Here is a 22864-nt window from a genome sequence, read left to right on the forward strand (position 1 = left end):
CCTACCTGCTGAACTACACTGAACTGAACTTCCTAGTTCTGGTCTCCAGTAGTTCTCAACCTTCTACCCTATGCTCCACCGCAGACATTCTATTTGGTTTGGTGGCTCAGCTTTCCATCTGTATTAGGAAAATAAAAGCACAGCCCATACTTACAAGGTGTCAGGAGGATAAATATATTAAGAGTTCCTAAGGCACTCTGGAATTCTGGCCACAGATGTAATGTCAGTTCCTTAGAGCAGTGAAAAAGAGAGATGACAGGGCAATCACAACTCTAAGGAAAGAGCAACTGAGAACATAAAGTTTATTACCCTTTTTTTTTCTCTCCCTTCATATTTAACTGTCTTTCCATCAAGGGGACACTGCAGAAGAAAGTAGTGGGTCAGGTGCAGGACAGAACAGGACACAGAAGTACAGGAAAGTAAGACTCTTAACCACCAATTTAGTTTCAAACTACTATGAAATGAGACAAATGAGATGTTTATATTTTAGAATTACAATCCACTGAAAGACATATCTCTTCCCTGCTTAACATCAGAACTGGCTGGAGACTCTCCAAGACAATACAGAGGAAGAAACGAGCCTTGTGAAGAAGCTATGCTATTCAGCAGTGACAGAGCTATTAAGTATTCAGAAGCATCATTTAAAGAAAAGTGTGCTTAACACATGAATCAAGAAATCTGAAAGAACAAACCTCATATTCAGAAGTAGCCTTTCTAGTAACATCCTGTTTTCTATGACAGCAAACTAAGCGAGAAAATTTGATTGAATAATACAGTGCCGATTCTTTTCCCTCTGCTTCATTTTTGCATCATTTCAGACTCAGTGATTTTCTGCTGCAGTATAGAGCAGTGATTGTATATGACAGAATTCCTCCAAGTTAACTGCTTCCACTGTTAATCATCATACACATTATTTGCAGAGTAAACTGCGTGGTTTAAGTTAACATGCCTTGCATCACATGTGCAGCATGGTAGAAACATGTACACAGCAACTAATGCATCTCTGCTAATGACTGGTAATTCATTAAGCTGATGAATCCCTACGGCTTTTGGTCATCTGTTCATAATCTTATCTTCATTCACAGTCATGACTGTCTTGCTTCATCTTCTTCACCATGAAAAAAAAATAATTAAAAGCCATTAAAACCTACTTATTTTAGTAACAAAAAAGCCCCCAAACCTCATCAGTCACAAGTCCTTAAAATCAATAATCTGTAAGAAACAAACTATTAGCATACGAGTTTCTGCTGGTTTTAATTCCTTGCAACAACTCTTAATATGTGTCATACACTTTTAAGAATCAACAGTAATGTGATCATTTCCTACTGCAGACCTGTAATTTGTACCTACAGCAGTAGGTACTGAACCAGAACGCACATAAAACAAAATTATGGGGAATTCCACAAAAGACATAAAAGAAAATGCAAATTCAATCTCTGATGCCTCATGACTTGCCACGGTTATAAAGAAATAAAGATATACAGACACTAGTTTAATGTATTTTCAAAACTATGTATCCCTGATGCATTGATTATAAGCAGGACAAGGGGTTTTCATTCAGGAGAGTTAGAAGACAGGCAAAAGGACAGGAGTACCAAATGCAGCTTACAAAGAGGACCAAGTAGATTCAAGAAGTATCCATGGGTACAGAATTTCTTCCCTGCTAAAACAGAAGTGGTATTTGCAAACATTACTGATTATTTTGACTCTGAGGAGTTAATTCTCATTTACTCTATTTATAAACAAAAACACAGCAAATACAAGAAAGCAAAGGAAGAAATAAAAGAAATGGCAGGCTAGTCATTCTGTGCTTCAGCTTGCACCCCCTTCCAAGGTATACAAGAGGTAACCAGCACCTATGTGTTCCCACACAGCACAGGGGCTCTGGGTGAGATATAAGAGAGCCAGCATGTTAATTGTGACACTAAACAGTTAAAAGATGGGTTCCAATTAGTTCCTGAGATTGTAGGGACTTGGTTATACCTTAAGGACAACAACAAACATTGTCTGGATGTATTGTAACCCTGTGAAAACCTTGCCCTACCTGCATTACCTGGGCAGTGATAAAGCTATTGGCCATGCTGCCAAGTTTTGAGAGACATTGCTGAAGATAAGCTGCAGACAAGCTGAAATTCAAACTGGCAGCAGGTCCCAGGAACATTCACAATCCTGCTCCACTGAATGGAGCAGTTAAATGAAAAAGGTTTGGACAGCCATGTAATCTTTGGCCCAGCTCAAGGAAAGCAAGACAAAAGAAGAACGATCATTCCAGCCAAATTTCCAAACACTTGGATGTCCAATTATCTCTGCTGAATAAAGTCAGCAACTTAAGTTATTCCTAAGCAGTAAGGGACTGAGCTGAATGGAGATGTGAGCTGATTTAACACTAATTCATTTCAGAAAGTTAAGAAAATGCTCTGAATTCAGTGCCTGCAGTCATTTCTGTAAAGTGGTATTTAAACCTTTTTTTTGTGACAAGTCCCCAACATTTTCCGTAAACATTCACTCTTTAATAACACACCTACAGCCATACTAGGTTCCTTTACCTTGTTTGGAAGATGCGGCTTACTTATTTCTGCAAGATACTTAAAGCAAAGCACAAGATATATAGCAGAATTCCTCCTTTGATTCACAGTTTCCATGACTTGCCAAAAGGTTAGGTAACTTTACAAATTACACGGGGTAAACATATTAATAATTATATAAACATATAATGTATATAATGTATAATATACCGTCTTATCTGCGGTGACCTGGGAGGAACATTCTTATTTTCTGCACAGCAAAAATTAAGTGAACTCTATTTTCCACAATTTGACTAGCATCCTCTCATCTTTTCTACCCAGGTCCTTTTCTGTGTCAGCAGCATTTAAATAAGAAAATTAAATACCTCCTTGGACAGCCACATAATGGACTTACAAGCTCATCCTCTACTCAGATGGGGAAGATTATATCCCTTTGGATCAGCTTCTTGCAGACTTAACTTACCTGGAAAGTAGCAGGAACAGACAAAAAGGCCGCATGCCAACCAAGGCACAGTCAAACAGCTTAATGAAATGTTCTGCATGGGTCTAAGAGGCCATAGGTAAGTAAGAAACATTACTGTTATAAAGCTTATTCAAAGTTAACATAATTGTACCCCATGATTATAGCCATCACTTTATAAAAGCTGGTACCAGCACTGTTTGAAAAGTTAGGGGGATTGAGACACAGAAGGCTGAAGAAAGTTGCTTCAGGTAAGACAGCTGAAAGATACGAGGAATAGAACCTGAGTTGTATGGTTAAAAAAAAGGTTTAACTCTAGGAATATGGAGGGGCAGGGAGTGCTGGAGAGAAGTAATTTGTTTTCCAATTTGAAATTCTTATTCCACTTCTCACATTCAATTACTACGTCCCTCTTCATTTACAAATAATTAAACTACGTCCAGCAGGCTACATTACAAGAGATGAATAAAACATACCTGCTTTTTTAGTCATCAATCAACTCATTATTTATTCAAAATAACACAAACAAATGGCTTTCACGCCTACCTACAGCTACAGTAAAAACACACACTGAAGGAAAGCAAAAATAATAAAAAATAATAATAATAATATCAAAATAAGTCAACATCTCCCCTCCCCCACAAACTGCATAGATTATAATACGGTGTTAGCAAAGAGCAGTTAGTGAGAGGAATGCTGTGAAAAATGCCATATCAGATGTCTTCCATATCAAGTTGAAACATCTTAGACCCTAAAACTAGTTATGTGGCCTTCACCACCTGGATTAACCAGTCTAACTCAGCTCCGAAGCAAACCTTGCTATTTTAAAGTAAACCTAGTCTCAGGCCTCAAGTAATGTTTGAATATTCTATAATGTCATCACACAGGTTTTAAAATGGACTTTACTCACATCATATTCATTAGGCTATCACTTTCTTTGAACTAAATATTACCTTTCCTTCTACTCCCAAACAAAACACTGACATGCTAAAAGGTTGGTTAGTTGAGCAGGGGTGGGTGGTTGGTTGGCATTTTGTTTGTTGGTTGATTTGGTTTGAATAGCCTTACTTTCACAGGATTGCATCACAACTTTGACCTCACTGCTGGTTTATGTCATTAAAGTCAAAATACAACAGAAGTAAATATTGCTATTATATCAAGAGATCACATCCCATGGTCACCCCAGTCATTAGGGTTTCTGTCAGAAAATGGGAAATATCAGATAATGCAGCCAGGAGGAGGACAATAAAAAAGAGAATTTGAATGTGCTTCCTATTCTAAGCTGTCTCTACTTAGTAATTTTGTTCTCATCTCAGGGACAAACTGTCCACCCCTCTTAACCCTCAGATATTTAACTTTCAGTCATTCACAGGGACAAAGCCTCTTCACAACACTTCATTGTCTGTCCAACAGGTTCGGTTAAGCATTAAAACTTTGTACTTCAAACTAAAGAGTGCACTACAGTATATGTTCCAGTGCGGTATAAATAAATATGGCTTATCTTATATAAAACATTCTAAAATTCTTAGCTGTTTTACAGCAGCCAGACCCAGAGAATGGATATGCTGTCTTTCTTTCAGTCTGATCAAGTCTTTACTAAAAAGTGACCTGCACAGCTGCTGTACAACTCCCTTTATGCACTCTGATAAACACACAACGTTGTTTTTAATTTACAGGAAAAAATACTTATTACTCCCTCTGTAAGATTAAATTAGACAAATTGTTATTGCAGAAAAATCTTCTTTAGGAGCAACAGACTTTATCCATTATTTTTTAATAACAGATTATTAGTAAAAAAATTTGCTATATTTGACTTTCTGCTGCTACTTCTGAACTAGCAGGTTTCCAGCCCATCTTTTTCCCTTACAGCCTTATGTTGTAGTGAAAGTAAAGTGCTCCCAATCTATTATAAAATTTACTTTGGAACTAGAGATTAAATACCTGAATTTGTAAATTTGACTTCAGTTAACTTAGATAAACAAAAACGTCTGCTTCTAATCATACCATTAATAAATACGGATTATTCATATCAGATTTTTTTTTTGGTAGTATTTCAAATATAAACGATTTAACAAATAAACCACATTAAGGATCTTCTTGACCTAAAATAAGGAAAGCCTCTTCCTGAAACACAGAAGATGAGAGGTTTAATAATCCTGTCATATATTCCTCTTAACAAAATGCATTTTATATTAAAGTTAAGCAATGCCAAAATCTAACAAGATGTGTATTATGAATGCTCCACTGTATGTCAATTCATTAACCTTAGTTAAATTTAACCATGACCACCATCTACTTGTAAAATTCTCTACTCAAGTTTTGATAACTTATTCCTGTCACTTCAAAATTTCCCTTTTACGATCCTATGAAATTCTCATTTCATGAGTGAAATTTCTTTTAAAAATTTACATTTTATAAAATTTCCATTTTATAGCCAGTAAGATTTTCTGATATAGTTTGTGACAATAATTATTGTGATCCTTTTCTCTTATAAAACAATTAAGTAAAACCTACCCTAGAAAGACATAAGCCCTTATGTTTATATTTGGTGATTACCTTTTTGACAATTAACCTGCTATCTCTAGAGGCAAAAATTAGTATTTTATTTCTTCTGCAGAGCTATATTATCTACTTTGCAATCTCCACATGTTTGCACATAAATATTCTTGAAGGTAAACTAAATCAACTAACATTGATAGTTACCTAGTTCTTTGCAAAACGTATTATGCACTTAGGATGAATTCAGTGTAATTCATCATCCTAGCCATACAATTAAATACTATAAGCTTCCTTAACCCTCAGCTCAGACTTTCCTAATCTCTCAAAGAAAGCAATGCCAGATGGCCAAGACAACTAAGGATCAGAGGGCCACAGAGAAATACCTGAAGCTCTTAGTGATATGCTTTAGAAACACCTTCTATTTCAACTTACCGCTGGGCCCTGCTTAGATCAATTCGCTTTGCAGAACTCATATGCAATTCTTCCACAATAACTAATATACATGCTACTAATTTTTTAAAAACTGTATTTTGTTGTCGTTGACCTAATTCACAGAAGCTGAATTCTTGCTGGGCAGAAACAATGCACCACCTCTTTATCACAGTAATCACAGCAACAATATATTTGCTACATAACAACAGAGAGAATCTACTAACCACTGCACTTCTCCATCACCTTCAAACATACATGTGTGTATATGTGTGTATACATATAAATTAGAATTTATATATCCTATATTAAAATAATATGTATAATATATCAGATACATATGTAATCGGTCTTTAAATATATATAAGCTGGCTACCAGGCTGAAAGCATGGGGCTCACTGCCCCATCAGGGACAGATTAGGTTCCAGCCTTTTTCTCTGCATCAAGAAGCAAATAATGGAAAAGGATTCATCTTTTTCTACAGAAGAGCATTTTTCTTTGGGCCAACACTAAGAACTGTTCAATACAATAATGCCCAGCTTTTGGGGATGCCAAAGGATACTACCTGTCTTTATTTTCAGAGGAAGCATCTCACAAACACTGTTTTACTATGGCAGAACAACCATATCGCAGGCTCAGAACAATATAGCTTTGTGAAAAGCAAAGCTGGTCAACCAGATTGCCTATTGCAGTTGTACAGCTGCTAGACTGGCACCTGTTTAAAGGCTCCTTGAAAGACAGTTTTGCCACCTCTGTTTCCAGTTGCCTAAACCAGTTCTGGTGTAAAACAAAACAAAACGCTTCTTGCCTTTGTCAGAAGGTAACAGTGTGGCAGTGGTCTCCTTGCCTCTTGAAGAGCAGGAGTCCCATTCTGCTTTGAATTTACAGTTTCAGAAAATTTCATGCTTAAAAAGAGCCTTCTCTTTTTAAAAATAAATCACTTTGCATTACAAAAAATGTTACTGCTCAAGAGCAGGCCACAAGTTCGTGTTTTCGGACATGGGTTTCTTAACAAAAATTCAGAAGAAAGCAATGAGAAGAGGCAAACCTGAGAATGGGAAAAACTGGTTAAGAAGAAATACAGGACTGAAATAGCAGGGAGTACTCAGGACAGAGTAAGAGTAGAAGGCACTGGCAAGAGCTGTGTGTGGAGCCCAGGGCAGGGTTAGCAGAAGACCTCAGGGCAGGAGTGAGAGATACTGCAAATGCACAGTGTCAGCAAGGAGCACATACAGAGCCAAACATCCAAAATGTGTTTCTAGTTCAACCATAGCAGAACTAATGTAGATTACAGTTACGAAGCCAGAGGCGGCAAACCACAAAACACCTGCCTGTAAGTGTGCTTCATTCTAGCTCGAGTTTCCATGAGTAAAAAGAGGTGATAATGTTATTCATTTGAATGGCTCAAGAAAATAAAATAGCCTGGTTTTAAAAAAAAATAATAAGAATTTAGCAAGACTACAGTCCCCTGTCAGAATGCATGGGAACATCAAGACTGTCTTGCAAAATTGAGTATAAGCCAGCTAAAGCGAAGAAAGGGGAACTTCTGAACGATTTAAACATGCCTGGTGGATCAAATTTCTTTGAAAAGTACCTGACATCTTGCATTTAGGATTTTTCTGTAATCTCTCAGATTCACTATTTCACAGTATCATTTTCATTCTGTATAGCCTGCTTCATATAAAAAGCGTTATTAGAATATTAGAGATGTGGTGATAAAGGTTAATAACAGAAAGAAAAGTCATATAATCCTCACGACAAAAGACATGGTGTGGAAGGTGCAAAGTGGCTTAAGAGGTAAGAGTTCAAGAAGCACTGGGCACTAGAGAACTGTTCCAGATGGTAGGCTAGTTTTAACCTAAGAAGCAACGTGCTTGTGTAAAGTCCAGCGGGACCTGAGCAGACAGAGATGAGCACACAGATGAGGTCTGAAGCATTTTTGCAAGTTCAAGGAATGGAAAACCAGACTCTGAAGGTCTGATGCACAGTCAAGAAAATTGCTGACTGGGAGGGAGATAAAAGCAAAGAAAGACATTGTCACTAAGGAGGTGAAGGGTAAGAGATACTTAATGACTGATCACAGAGGACATGAGTAATCAGATAAAAGCTGTTCCAAAGCTAATCACAACATACAGCATATGAAAAAAATACTTCCAAAATGTCAAAGTAATGCACCAATTTGATACAAATCCAGTGTGTTCAAAGTGAGTTCTTCTAGAAATAGTTAAGGCAACTTTCTGGTACAGCAAAAAATAAAGAAAAAAAAATCACAAATGAGCTTCAATCACATATTCTTCAGTGATATTTCTACTTTCCTATTTAAGTAAGACACCTGCAAGTTCAGTGATTGTAGCATTTAAGTCTATTACTGAAAAATCTCGCTGTCGCATGAGTACCGAATCTCCCATTAACTCATGCTCTTAAAGGTTATTTCAGTAAGTGGGTCAAGATAAACAAAGAAGCTGCTAGTAAGACTCCTAATTTGAACAATGATCTCTCTGCACCAGAGGCAGACATCTGAACTAGACTGCTAATGCCCCTTTTTCCAAACTAAATCCAAGGATGGCATTTTAATTTATATATGAAGCTTACTGCGTATTTCTGGATCATGACCATGACTGATTTTGTTCAAATGCCCAAGCTCTGCAACCATCAGGAAAGCAGTGATCTTTGATCTCAAACTAAGCAAACCATTTCATATTGAGCTATATTCATGCATACTCAGTGTTTCAATTAGCCTGCGATCTCCTCAACAATATTATTCACTTAAGGATGCTCAGCTGCCAGATGACTTAACTTTTCCTCCCTTTCATATACATGACAATACTTTGCTCAAAGTAGCCATTATGCTTTTAACTTGCTTGCTGAGGCATTGTTACAACTCCTCATACCTTTTGGCTGATGGAGGAAAATCAATTTTGATCCCTCACAAGCAAGTGCAAGTCTCTAACTTCACACACCCATGTGAACAACTGCAGCTGAAACTGAATTCAGACTAATTCACCATTCCAGTCATCTCACATTTATGCTGATATCTTTAGAGTTTCAAACATACATGCTTTCATGTTTTGTTTGGTTTGGTGGGGTTTTTTGTGGGTTTTTTTTTTTTGGTTTTGTTTTTTTAACTGGAGAAATGTGACAGAACTTTCTCCAAAGGCAAAAGCAGTTTGTCAAATGAAGTTTACAAAAAACAAATAAGATATATGATGACAATGAGAATGCACTTAAAATTTAAATTAACCTGCAGCTTAATGCAACACAATGTATTACAACAGAATGCAAAAATCCTGCCACTGCAGGATCTTAATGCTACAGTAATTGTGCTCTTCCTTGGAGGGGAACAATTCTGCCCTTTCTTAGATAATCTAGTTCAAAATACATTTTAGAACAGCAAGTTTGAGGAATTAGTAGCCAAACTACAGTAATCAGGTAGTAATAAATACATAGAAAGCATGTACATTTTCCTAACAGACACAAGTTTAACACTGAAAATATTCAAAGCAGGTATGAGAGAAATGGAGTGGAGGGGGGGAGTTACAGTACTGCTTCAAAGATGCACTGTACACATAATGCAGCAGTACAGGACACACTAACAAATGAAGGGAACTGAAAAGGCAGTACTCACCCAAAATATTAAATTGAAAAGGAACATCATGTATTTCAAACAACACAGGCAGCCTCTTGCCATGTTGCACTTCTTAAATTCTAAAAGGAAAACAAAGGATAGATCCAGGTAAAAGACCACGTATTTGCTGCCTTTGGGTGCACTGTATTTGTCACTTTTTACGCCAGTCCCAATGCCGGTCCCAGTTCCGAGCCCAGTGTGGCTCTGTGTACGTGATCCAGTTGTACCATAGAAAGCTCCAGCAGTAAAACCTCGACCAAACTGCCTCCCTGAGGTAGAAGGTTTAGCAAAATCTGAGTCTTTGCTATCCAAAGATGGACTCCGGTGAATTGAAGAATCCTCACTACTTGACTTCTCCATGATCTCTCTTTTCACAGTTGTCAGATTTAATGTATAGCATCTCTCAGCATTAAATGCACTGCCTTGCAAATGCCATAGTATGATAAGAGCGCTCTGTGTTTTGCTGCTTTTTCTTCGTACATAAATCAGATAATCACTGCAGAATTTATTCACTGCATCGTTGCTGGCTTTATTTTTTATAGCGATGTAGTCTGCACTCTGTCTATCTGTAGCATGGATTTATACATTAATATCCCATGCAAGAGCACACTCATGATTTATCTTGATGAATCAGTTATGCAGAACTTTGATTTTTATTCAAAAGAGCCATAAGCTCTTTCCACTCTTAATCTACAGCCCTCTAATCTATAGGCAGCAGATGGTCCTTGCATCCATTTCCAAAAAGCTTCTGCAGTACACCTGGGAGACTCCTCCAGCCAGAGCACTTTCCTTGCTCTCAGCTTCCCTCTCTGTGTCTGACTCTCTCTCTCACATGCTGTCTTTTTTCCTTCCACCCATTTGCAGTATCTCATTCAGTAACCAGCTATCAGACAGCACTCTATGTTTCAGTGCTGTTGCCGTGAAATCATCAGCAACTGCAACCACTGGGCATTTCCCACAGAAATCCCTGACCTAAGTATCGAGTAATAAATCCACCCTCCTGCTTGCCCCTCCCCTTTGCTTTCCATTGGACCAGTTAGCAGCAGCCTTCTCCCGCAGGGCACGCCTCCATGACATAATATCTTTAATAGGATTAGAATTACTCTTGACTATACAAGTGCACAACAGAAAATCTCTTTAAATGTCAAGTACTGTTTAGCTGTTTATGAGCAAGGACTGTGAGGTACTGATACTCCTTTAATCCAATAAAATACTGGAAAAGTGTGGATTAGACAGGCAGGTGCTAACCTCTCCCTGACTCATTAAATTAACAGTGACTTACATTTTTTTCTGGCTTAAACAAATGCTACGGGACAAGGAACGGCAATAGATTAGCACCCAGGACACACTGAAAAAGGCACATGTCTCAGTTACACATGCACCTAATGTGACACCATCAACTCTGATGTAATTAACCACAACCAGAAAAGCAGAGCTGCTGTCTCTTATGGGGTCATGGATCAATTCTTAAAACTCTTGAAATATAAGGATATCTGAACCTGCAGCTATTCCCATTCTATGTAACTAGTTATGTCAGAGGTCGTTCCCATGTATGGCAATAAGCCATCTTACATCACAGGTAGTCTGTGCATTAGAAACACTAACTCAAACACGACATTTCTTTTCCAGATAGTAGCACAACATGCTTGCTAGGACTCTGAAACGGAGAAGGCACAACTGTCCACATATACCTGTGTGCAAGTGCCTAGAGGGAGGGAAAAGAAATACTTCAAGTCATGCCTGGTGCTTCCAAATTCATCATTTTGTCATAAGCACAAAAGTTGAGCACCGATGCTGCAAAGGGATACAGCAGATTTAAAATGCAGGTTATTCATTTTTTTTGTAGATTAAAAAACAATATTAGGAGACCACTATGAAAGAAATGTGGCTATCAGGAAAAGCAAAACTTATGCACAATTTTCAACTGACCCTTTCACATGCACATTATAATGCATTGTTAATTGTTTTATCAGGTATCTTTGAGAAAAGATAATATAAGATTTATTTAACCTTAGGTAACTATGTCCAAAAGCCCCTTAAAATTCTGTAGTTTTCATATAACAACATTAGAATCAACACCTTAAAACAGTGCTGTACCTTTCTTGACAGGAAAAGATCCCTCCATCATAAAGTCCTTCCTGCCATGAAATATTTGTACATGTTGTATCTATCTCTCTTCTCTTCTACTTTATAATATAATAATATATTAACAATAGGCAGGCCCAAGTCTGAATCAACAGTGTTTGTTCACTTCGCTTTTCAAAAGTAATTTCAGAACCGCCTGCATCAAATGCATCCATCAGAAAGGCAACTGCAAGACGACCACTCAGCAGTGTGTATGATAGCAGTCGTAAAAGCCACACACAAAATACACCAGTAAAAAAAAAAAAAAAGAGAAATTAGCAGTCAACAAAGTAGAGTGGAGCATTTCTACACAAATCTATGGTGCACAAACTTCAATGTAAGCAGTCATCAAGAACCAACTTTCTCATAAAGAAACTTGGAAAAGACTTGTAGGCCACAGCCAGATACCTGTCTCGGACACTGGAGCATGCAGGGTATTCAAACACAAGGCAAATGCCCACGTACAGTTTTAGAAGTCTGAAAAAATTCTTCTGTTTGCAATTCACTAACTGGCAAGAGTAAAGTTGTGCCACTGCAACCGTACACTGCAGTTAGATACTTTCAGTGGTTTTTACCTAATCACACAAAATTGAGCTCTCTGACAAATAATTATAAGAACGTTCAAGCATTTGAAAGCATTTTTTCCTGTTGCACCAATGTGTTTGCTATAAAGTTTACTCTGATGTAGAATAGCTACAGCAAACTGAAAAAAAGAAAAAAAGAAAAAAGCTGTGTGCTTGTGAAAACTACTGCAATACAAATATCTGCCTTAATTTCCTTTACGAAGTTTCATGACAATAATAATTAATCTGCCCTTCTCAAGGATAAAAACCTGAAATAGAATCATAGAATAGTTAGGGCTGGAAAGGACCTTCAGATCATCTGGTTCCAACCCCCTGCCTTGGGCAGGGACACCTCACACTAAAACATGTCACCCAAGGCTCTGTCCAGTACCGCCAGGGATGGAGCATTCACAGCTTCCTCGGGCAACCCATTCCAGTGCCTCACCACCCCCACAATAAAGAACTCCTTCCTTATATCTAATCTAAACTTCCCTGTTTAAGTTTAAACCCATTCCCCCTTGTATATAGTCTTTTGTAATAAACAAAAAGTCTCCACAAATTCAGTCAGAGTTTGTAAATAGTGTAAACATTTCCATCAGTGGTTAAAAAAAAAAAAAAAGAAAAAAAAAAGGCAACACAACTGTCCCCTGTCCTTCCAAGCTTTATTTTTCAAGTTTTCATTATCAGACCTTATTGAGGTTTTTTCCAGCTTTCTGTTTATGCCTTCACATACTACAAAAGATTAGTTTTCTTTGCCATTGCTTGTAACGCATCTTCATTAATAGTTCTCCATGACTGGTCTACATCATAGCTTATACTTCAGACCAACCAACCAGACACATAAGCTGGAGCCTGAAGCCAATAGCTTCAAAATACGAGCCTGAGCATTAAGAAGCAGGCAAACATGATTCCAGTTCAGCGTCCCCTCTCACTGTGTACAGAGGAAACACATGACCCTCTCACAGTTATGTTATTGCCACCAGGGAGACTTTACAAGCTTTGGTAACCTTCCGCCACTTGAATTTGTGGCCATGGAGCAACTTTTACAGATTAGATGTCATTTCCTCCCGCTGGAACTCTAACTCAGTATTAATACAGCTCAGTTAATAAATCACACAGGACTGCTTATTTGTTGAAAATAATAAGCAGTGAAAAAGCTGTATCCAGTTCATCCAGCTGTATTTTGACTAGCCATTGCACTTAACCCTGCCTCTCATCCAAGACTTCAGTGGTACGTGATGCTGCAAGGCCATTCAAGAGCACCTTACAGGGGTCCCACTTGACAGTGTAACCTCAACACAAGAACAAAAGCATTTTGCTTCATTACAGATCTCACCTGTTAAGTAATTAGGGTATGAAAAACATTCAAAAGCTCACCCTGTACTTCATTAATCTTAGATTACTGAATCACAGAATTTTGCATCTGAAAGATGTATCCACATCAAGAAAATCATTTCAGTCCTGCACACAAATGCCTGGGACAAGGTAATGAACATCAGTCCATTGCATCTGAAAGGCTCAGCCAAGTATTAAGAGCCAGAATTTAGGCCACTTTCAGATACTAGGTGTGAAAATGGATGTCACAATGGGTGTAGCAGAAAAATGGAAAGGAAGGATATTAGTAATAAGGCCTAAACATATAAAAACTGATTTCTTTGGTTCCCTTCTGGGAACAGTACACCACAGCCCTCAAAATACAGAGCCAGTAACTTAATTTTTTATTGGAAGTCACAAAATAGTTAATATTTTTCTTAGCCCTTAGTTTTATCTCAGCAGAACTTCAGAGCCAACTATGCCCAGCCACAGTGCTTCTGAACCCCTCTGCTTGTTTCTCTGTTCAGTTGTTTTTGCACAACTGTCTTGTGGAGCCATGCTGCAAAACAGAGCAAAACCTGACCAAGTCTATACACATATTTATAACCATGTATTTATACGGATATAATACAGATATAAAATGTATTTCAGTAGTATATAAAAATTGTACTTATTTTCCCCTTGTAAATGTTCCAAATCATTTTACAAGACGTCCCCTTTAAATGATCTCGCTGATCCGGTGAGAGGTAGAAGGACTATAGCACGCAAGAACAGGAAGAAACACTGAAGGCTGAGCAAAAATATCTTAGGCTTTTTTATGTTCCCCTATGATTCCTGAACATGAAATATGAAACTCTAAGAGTTTTTTAAAAAAGGAAAAAAAATCCAATCACTACAATATACGAGCCATTTTACAACTTATTATATATTTTACCGTGCAATTTCTATTATGTAGGATAGTGCTACTGTTACCATTTTAAATACGGGGAACTTGAGGACTGAGACATTTGCTGAGGATGAATACGAAATTGCTAGCAGAGAAGCAAACCAAATCTGTGCCTCACGTAGCCTCAGCTAAATACTAGGTGAGGCCATTCTCAAATTAATTGCTTTCAGAAATCATGAGTTTTAGTAACCCTGCCACATGAGTTCAGGACAATACTGAGCCCTGCAGAGAGCCAAACAAATGCACACTATCAAGTGTTCAAGGGACATGGTTCTTAAACTCATTCTTTTCTTTTGAATGATATTAACCAAGAACTCAATTATACAAACCTTCCTCAGGGTACACTAATCAGACAAAGAGCCCAGACTGCTAAGTATAAACTCAGTGACTATATCTTTCCAGTCACTGCTCCAAACCCTGGAAGGCCATGAGAAGGAGATATGGAACAAGAGTTGCAAAGAATAGCTTGTAACTCTGGCATACAGTTGTATACAGATTAAAACTCAGACTTAAAAAAAACACCCCACACAACTGATTTTGGAATAGCTCAAAGGGAAAAGAATGTTCAAAAAAATAGAACTGAAATTAATATAAGAGATGAAACCATGGAGTTCTCAGACTTTCATGCTCCTGGTTCTGCAAGAAAAAGCCTACCCTCGAGCAAGTCAAAATACCTGGAGCTCCCAGGGCTCCCAAGGCTCCAGGATTTGTAACCAAAAATCTGGGTGCTCTTAAGGTTCTAACCTACATGCTGGGGCCTTCCTTCCAAACTCTCAGCTTGCATCTTGTAAATCCAAAGCATTCTGCCCATCATGGGATTGGACAGAAACAAGATAGGTTTCATGGACAACTTTGTATGGTAGATGAGTTTTTCAGAACCAAATATCCCAAGCTATATTTTACCTCTGACACACTCACTTTCCAACAGGAAAAGTCTTCCATTAGAAACCAACAGAGCTACTGTAAGTTCAGTTTTGGAGTCCCCAGTCACTGATCATAGCTTCCTGTGTTATTTAAAGTGTATATGAATACCTTGCTTGTTATAAATACTAGAAAGAATCGCAATTGTTTAGAGAAAAATGAGTAGTTTCCTTACTAGTGTGAATAACAGCCATTTCTAATACCTTGAGAAAATCACCATTTGCTTGAGCACTTGATGAACATAGATGATGGAGGGGTAGAATGGATTCATTAAGAAACAGACTTACTGCTGGTGCCTGAGATCTGATTAGTATTCTCTTCTAATGTTTTGTGACAGAAGACAGAGACTAGCTCATGCTCTTCTCTCTTTACCATGTAGTAGGCCTAAGAGCATCCAGTGGGCACCATCTGACCCTCAGCTCCACCTGCAGAAGAAAGCCATCTCCAGACACCATGTAAAAGGACCTTGGTCAGGTAAATGTGCATATAACGTAAGTTGGAAGTAAAATAGAGACACCCAGATAGGCCTTAGGGCCTGGGCTCCATATTCTGGGACTCCACCTAGCATTGCCATGACTGAAGAAATAGAGGCCTGGCAGGGAGACAGAAGTGGGACAGCACTCCAGGATGCAGGAAACGTGATGGAGCACTCCTGAGATCTATGAGAAAAGGATCTGTTCTTACAGACATGGGAACTGAGTGTCTAGCCATCTTGACCTAATATCCACCTTAACCAATCCTGAATTCTCACAGAAAAGCGATCTTTCTTGAAACAGTTACTGTAAAAGGAATGAATTAATCTGTTTCCTCTGACACAATGGCATTAGTCTAACAGGTCACAGTAACCTCTGATGAGTAATGCTCCTTGCCCTTCTAAGGCAAAGAGGTTAAAAAAAGGGGGTAAAATCTCTTTTAATAGCCTCAGTTCTTACCAGTTTATACTTACATGAACCAGTAAGAACAGTTTGGTCCTCACTGAATGGATTATCAAGAAAAAAAGATCCTGTTTTATATGAGACTTCCCAATGCCGCAGTCATTTAGTTCCTGGGATTTCTATTTAAAATCATTTGCAGTGCCTGTGTGGCTAAGACTTCTCATTTAGGATTACACGCTACAGATAGAATGAGATTCTGTCTCAGAATTGCACAAAGGAATTAGTTATAAACTATATCAGGGACCTTAACCCACTGTAATCAGATGCTGATGATCACATGATATGCTAATGCACAAGAGACATGGAAGATGAGGGTCAAAGTGCAGTAATGGGCCCTAAAGCTAAGAAATTGTGATTATATCACACCTTCATACCACTTGTCCTTCAAGGGCCTTAAGACTGAGCAGAAAGAATGCCTGAGTTTCCAAAGCAACAGAAAACCATAACTTTATAAAAAACAGAAAACCTATGATATTTTCAACCTTAAGAACTAAAATCCAGAAATCTGAAAAGCCCTAGAAGTCAGAGACTTTTTCTGCTTGGCATTGTATATATGGAGATCAAGTCAACCCAAGCAACAGACTAGAGGCAGAAAACAAGACATCAATAGCTGGCTTAGAATAGAATAACTATATTGGACATTTTTTAAGAGTCCAAGAATTCCCTTACCATTTCTCCCACTAGCAGGTGGGAGAAAATAGAAAATATGAGGGGCCAGTGAACAGAATGCGCCCAAACAGATGTTTCTATCAATACCTTACCTTTATGAAAGTGAAGTCATTCAGATTCATCAGACCTTTCTTCTTCATTCCTATTCTGTTTTTCTATTTCAGATCCAAAACATACTCTCTGAAAAGTTCAACATTTCAGAGCCTAACAGGAACACCCTTGTAGTTTTAATTTGCACCTGTAGAAGGAAAGGGAGTTTTCTCACTACAGCAGCATGAGGTTAACATTGATTACCTGTAAAATCATCAATAAGCCCATCTTCAAGGCATAGACTCCTTCTAAAGCGGCTAACATAAGCCAAACTAATCCTTAGCAATCAATGATGAAAATAAATGTGCAGTACCGACTGCTGTCCCCTCCCAACACACGAAAAAAAGAATATCCAGAGACGTGCTTTTTACTGCATGCACAGAGAAAACAAAAAAGATCAAGGGAGTAGAAAGCTGTCGACGATGGTCAGGAAGGCAGCAACATCATAACCCTGATAGCCCCATGGGATGAAATATACAAATCAGATATCCAAAAGCACACTTTAAGAATTAAAAACTTAAAAAAGGGAGCAGGGGTGAGGAAGTGCAAAGGGCTCTTATTTATCACCTATATTTTGCAGAGGTAAGGTACATGATCTGAGTGTTTCTCTTCCATTTGTACTTTAAATGACAATTTAATTTTTATGTCTTCCATATTGACTACAAATTAAAGAAAGCTAGCAAACAGCAGAAGGTTTTTGCCTATCATGCAAGATGGCATCCCTTCTTCTTAGATGGTGTAGAAAGACTTCAAAAATGCAAGAGCTCTTCTAACCATATCCAGTGTGTACCAGTCAGTCCCTTGAACGAAATCAGATGGATATTCTCTGACCTCTGTTCTAAAGAGGCTGTTTTTCATCAGCAGTCTGCTATTCTGAATTAACTGACAGCTGGTGTCTATGTATTAGTTTTTTTATTTATCAAAAATAAAAAAACAAACAGGAAAAAAAACAACAAATCTCATACAACTTAAAAAAAAAAAAAACAAATGCAAATACATTTAAAAAAAAAACTTTAAAATGGCTCCATGAGAAGAAAGAACCAAGAGAATGATGTGAGCATACATTTTTAAAAGGCAGCATACATCTCTGAAACCTGCTCAGTTATGTCATGAAAGAACACTTCTAGGCACATTTCTTTCACAATTGAGTGAATTCCTTCATTGCTAAAATATTCATTTTTTGGCACTTGAGCATAAACAGGTGTGACTCCATGAATGAGGACATTTAAAACCACTGTGTCAGAGCTGGCAGAAACCCAGAAGCCTACAATGGACAGCAAACTTACACCATTCTTTTTGGCTCCCTTCTTCATTAACTCACCACCAGCCCAGCCTCCAACTGAAGACATCACTGAAAGAGACAACCTGACTGTCTATACTTACTGGAGAGCCAACACCTCAGAGAAGTGAGAGTTATCAAATGGCTCTTTACCAGGAGCATTTTCAAGCAAAACTTGCTTAATCCCAGATTCCACCTCTGGGTGAAAAATAAACAGCTTTCATAAAGGAGATTCAAACTGCCAAATGGATTAAGTACCTGCCCAGAGTCAGTAGCATTACAGCTGAACAATGTCAGCAGAGTAGGTTGAGTTCAAGCCACAGCACAAGGTTTTCTTCCACTGGGACCCCAGCGTGACCCAGGGCAGAAATGTCTGGTAGCAAGGGTGGGATCTAGCCTCTACAGCCATTCAGTCCCCAGCCTACTCCTGACCCTCCCTAAGGTCTACCAACTGTGGCAACAAGCTGCATTGCCTAACAATTTCCCACACATACCTCTTTTGGTCTTTCAAGGGAGACATTCCGAAGTTCATGAGAAACAGTTTTTGAATTATTCAAGAGAACTCAAACCTACCTGAAGTGCCATTAACAGCACTTCTCAAGTTCTGATCATACCACTGCCTAACAGCCACATTTTATCCTGCTGATTTGGGCTGGACTCTTTCTACGGCTTCTAACAAACTTTCACATCTAGCCAAAGAAAAGTCTACAGGCTTCTTCCTGTCTTGAAGCTCTTTGGATTTCTAAAATCAATCCTATTGGAGCATCTACTCTTGCAATAAAGCTTATCTATCCTCACTTCTTGCATGTTGTGTAGTAACAATGTGGGACATGATTAACTTCAACATTTAAAATAGGATGCGCCTGTAACGTAACAGTCATGCAATTAATGCTTTTTGCTTTGCCAACAACAACATAATCAGATATAAATCCCAAGAGGAGGCAGATATGTTAGCCACCTTGCTCATCTCACAGGAATGAGGCTAAATGGTTCTCATCTATTCTTCATGAGATACAAGAACATGTGTAAAAATGAAACCAAGGTAAATCTCTTGCTATAATCCAGCATGTTTATGCAATGGTGCTGCTATTCATGAGCTCTGTGTTCGGTGTCAGCTGCTATTACAAGGGTGTGAGAAATTTAAAATTGCAAAGGAAGAAAGGAAAGGAAAAAGAATCAGAGTACATTTTGACATGACCCTGTCTCTCAAGCCACAAAAACGCATGCAGCAGTTCAAATACCTCATTTACAGTGGAAGCTACTTAACTTTCTACAGTATATTAATAAGTTTTTGTAAAGGCAGAAGCATAACAGCAAAACAGTTTTATGACCTTATCTGCATTAAGGAGGACTCATTTACACTTGGTAAGAATCTTGCGTGCTAGCAGCAATACCAGGCATTCAGAGCCTAATATGGGGTGTAAAGAATGGATGCAAGCATGTTTGACTCTTTCCCAAAAGCCAAGCCCACATTCACTTGAGTTTTGAAAAAGTTTATTCATACCATCAGTGTCTCTTAGAGATGAGAAAACCAAGATACTCTTGATCAGCAGCCAGAAACTAAGAACCTGGCAAAAATTCTTCATCGTGGTATCTGACAAGAGAGACAAAAAAGTGGGTTTTGGAGGGGAAAACTACTTGTGTCATTCAATCTGCTCTGATCTCTTTAAGCGTGTAGTAAGTATGCGGTAGTTACAGTATGTAGTATCAACTGGCCTTGAGAAGCAGCACTTTGTTAATTCATCACAGGCAGATATTTTCCATTTACAAAGTAACTGGGATGCTGGCATTTTGTTTCAGAAGCAACCAACATGATGCTTCGTGCTGCTATCCTCTGCAGATTGGGTCAGAAGAATCTATCAAATACATGGCCATAAATACTTAGTAAATGGTGTATAAAAGGATGGGTTTTTAAACAACATGAATCAAACTAAAGGCTTCCAAAATGCAATACCAAGTAAGGGTAGATAGTGCTAGCTTTGGTCCAAATATGTCTTGTAGGATTCAAATTTGATGCCCGTAGCAATGACACACGTATGATCTTCCTCTGTCTCTCCTAAACGTCCTAAAATCTGGACTAATTTCAAATCTAACTTAATTTTACTGAAACGGCTTTCCAGACTTCTTCCTTCCAGAAGAACAAGTTAATAGTAAATCTGCAATAACATAACCTATGTGGTGAAGTTGTGTTTGCTTTTGTTGTTGTTTCAACCCTCTAATCTCAGATCTATACAGGTTTGGGCACCCTGCTTTCTGGATTTTATCCAGCCTATAGGTTCGCCTTCTATGAGCATATTTTTCCAATATGCTCATTTCTCCTGTCACACTAGTCCCCCTTCCACCAAGCATCTGGCTAGAAGAAACATAAAATTCTCTCGGGCCACCCAGACACTTTTCAGAAGAGTTTTACAAACTCATCATCCTGTTCCATATCTGAAACCCAACTTTTCTCCCCCACTTCCTTCTGTGCCATTGATTTTATTACAGGACACTTCTGTATAGTACTTCTAAACACTAATAGTGTTTCTATTCCAACAGCATGGAAAGTGTTACATGAAATGGTTATAGTAATGGGGTTACTACCTCCTACTGCAAGCTGAAGCAAGATAATTTGGCAGATACAATAATGAAAAGACTCTGTATGTTTGTCTCTTTTGAGAAATGCTATACTCAGGTACACAGCTTTAAAGATTATTACAAGCAAGTCCTGATGCATAAACTACACTCTAAAATCCCATGTTTCTTGCATTCCAAGGATTGCTAAATTAAGTCACCTCAGTTCCCATTGTTTTCTTCTTTTAAACCAACTTGAATGCCTTCTGCCCTTTACCCTGAAAACAAAGGTTCAGAAATTTTAGCTACTGTGAGCAATTTGGCCTAAGACTGAAAATAAAGAAGAAAACTCTCCTCAATCCCCAACAGCTGTACCACTGGAACTCTGCAGGTTTGAAGGAAACAAAAATCAACAAACGATTCATCAACAGACTCAGAAGTTACAGATCTCTAAACATACAAAGCAGAGCTGATGAACTGTAAGGTGCAGTTTCTCTTTCAGAGTATTTTTCCAAACAGAATGATGCTTTGCCCTTGCCCTGTAATTTGATGCCAGGTTTATGTATTATGCTGCAAAAAAAGACTAAGAAAATGTCTTGATCATTTCAAAGATTACTCCAGTTTAGTGCCTCCCAAAGACGACCTATCGCTATTCTGTAGCACTTTTAGGTTCATTTATATAGGTGTCTCAGTTTTGTCCCTACATAATAGATCTGCTATGTTTATACAGTCTCTCTGATAGACCAATGATCTCTGAGTCTAAAAGACTACATCATTACCAAGCTGTAGGTGGGAAGGGGGGAGTAATGAATTCTTTCCTATGAATTGTTCCCTAACAAATCGTTCTCAGGCACCAGAGCCTTCAAAATGTCTATCACAGAACTATCTGCATACATTTTAAACACCCTTCATATTTAAGGTCCAGTTATTTTTATTTTAATATAAAAAACAAACACTGAAGAGCCAAAGAATCCAGAACAGATTTCTAAACAGTGTCCTGCATTCTCAAGTAGTTTAAAAAAAACCAGACTGCTTAAGGCCTGACATGGTACACTATAGGTTACTGCTACAAAGTTCTCTCAGCCAGATTCCCTCTCAGATGTCATAGGCTGGTCACCAGTAGTTCTTACGCACAACCTGTAAAGCTCATTTTTAAAGCCACCAGGGACCTTTCAAAATGAGAATTCAAAACACATTATTGATGCACATTTCTCAATACTAGGAAATCTTAAGCCATTGACTTCTATTATAGAAGAGAAAAGACACACGCTTAGGGACACAATTCCAAATGAAGATACCCTCAAGAGATGGCACATGCTATTTTGAAATAAAACTTTAAGCTCATAAAATGTTAATATTAGGGATTTGGGAAGACATTATGGTCAGGACAGATGTCCTGCCTAACAGCTAAAAGACTCTCATTTTCCAGAAAGCTAATCAATGTCTTCCAATAACTAAAAGGCAGTTACAGATGATGGTGATACTTTGTTCACAAGGATGTGTGCTGACAGGAAAAGCAATAGAAAAAAGTTTCTCAAGGGAAAATTTGTTCTGAATATAAGGGAAAAAAAAAAAAAAGCCCTTGGTAGGAGAAGAATTAAACACTGGAATAGATTCCTTAGAGAAATGGCAGAATCTCCCTCACTACAGCTTTCCTACAACACTGTTCCCTTTTTATAGCCCCAGTGAGGAAGAGAGTCCGTGAAACTTCGCACAAAACCAACCATTAGAGAACAGGGGAGGGAGAATAAAGGGTAGGAGAAGAAGAAGGAAGAAAAATCCTTTTACTCACTCAAACCACAGTTGAAGGCATCTCAGATGCTATTGTAATAAGAGTGAATAAAACATTTTGGACAGGAGTCTGACTTTAGCAGCTCTTGTTCCCTTAAGTGCTAAAAGAGCATATGAACAATGTTTATTGGTCTGATTAAT

General features: G+C 38.1%; 1 protein-coding gene across 3 annotated transcripts in view; it reads right to left on the reverse strand.

Annotated features, from left to right (window-relative positions):
- TSPAN9 (tetraspanin 9) overlaps nucleotides 1-22864 on the reverse strand; it is a 157525-nt gene that overhangs the window by 89143 nt on the left and 45518 nt on the right. For 2 of the 3 annotated variants that reach the window (XM_061472229.1, XM_061472228.1), the window contains exon 2: nucleotides 9539-9618. In XM_061472229.1, coding sequence (XP_061328213.1) covers nucleotides 9539-9601 — 63 coding nt within the window. In that variant the 5' untranslated portion in view covers nucleotides 9602-9618. Of the gene's footprint in view, nucleotides 1-9538; nucleotides 10503-22864 lie in introns of those variants that run through there. The other variant, XM_061472227.1, reaches the window with a different exon arrangement.

Source organism: Pezoporus flaviventris, unplaced genomic scaffold (assembly GCF_033815535.1).
Source record: "Pezoporus flaviventris isolate CSIRO_AGI_PZ_B2104156 unplaced genomic scaffold, CSIRO_AGI_Pfla_v1 ptg000070l, whole genome shotgun sequence".
NCBI classification, from domain to species: domain Eukaryota; kingdom Metazoa; phylum Chordata; class Aves; order Psittaciformes; family Psittacidae; genus Pezoporus; species Pezoporus flaviventris.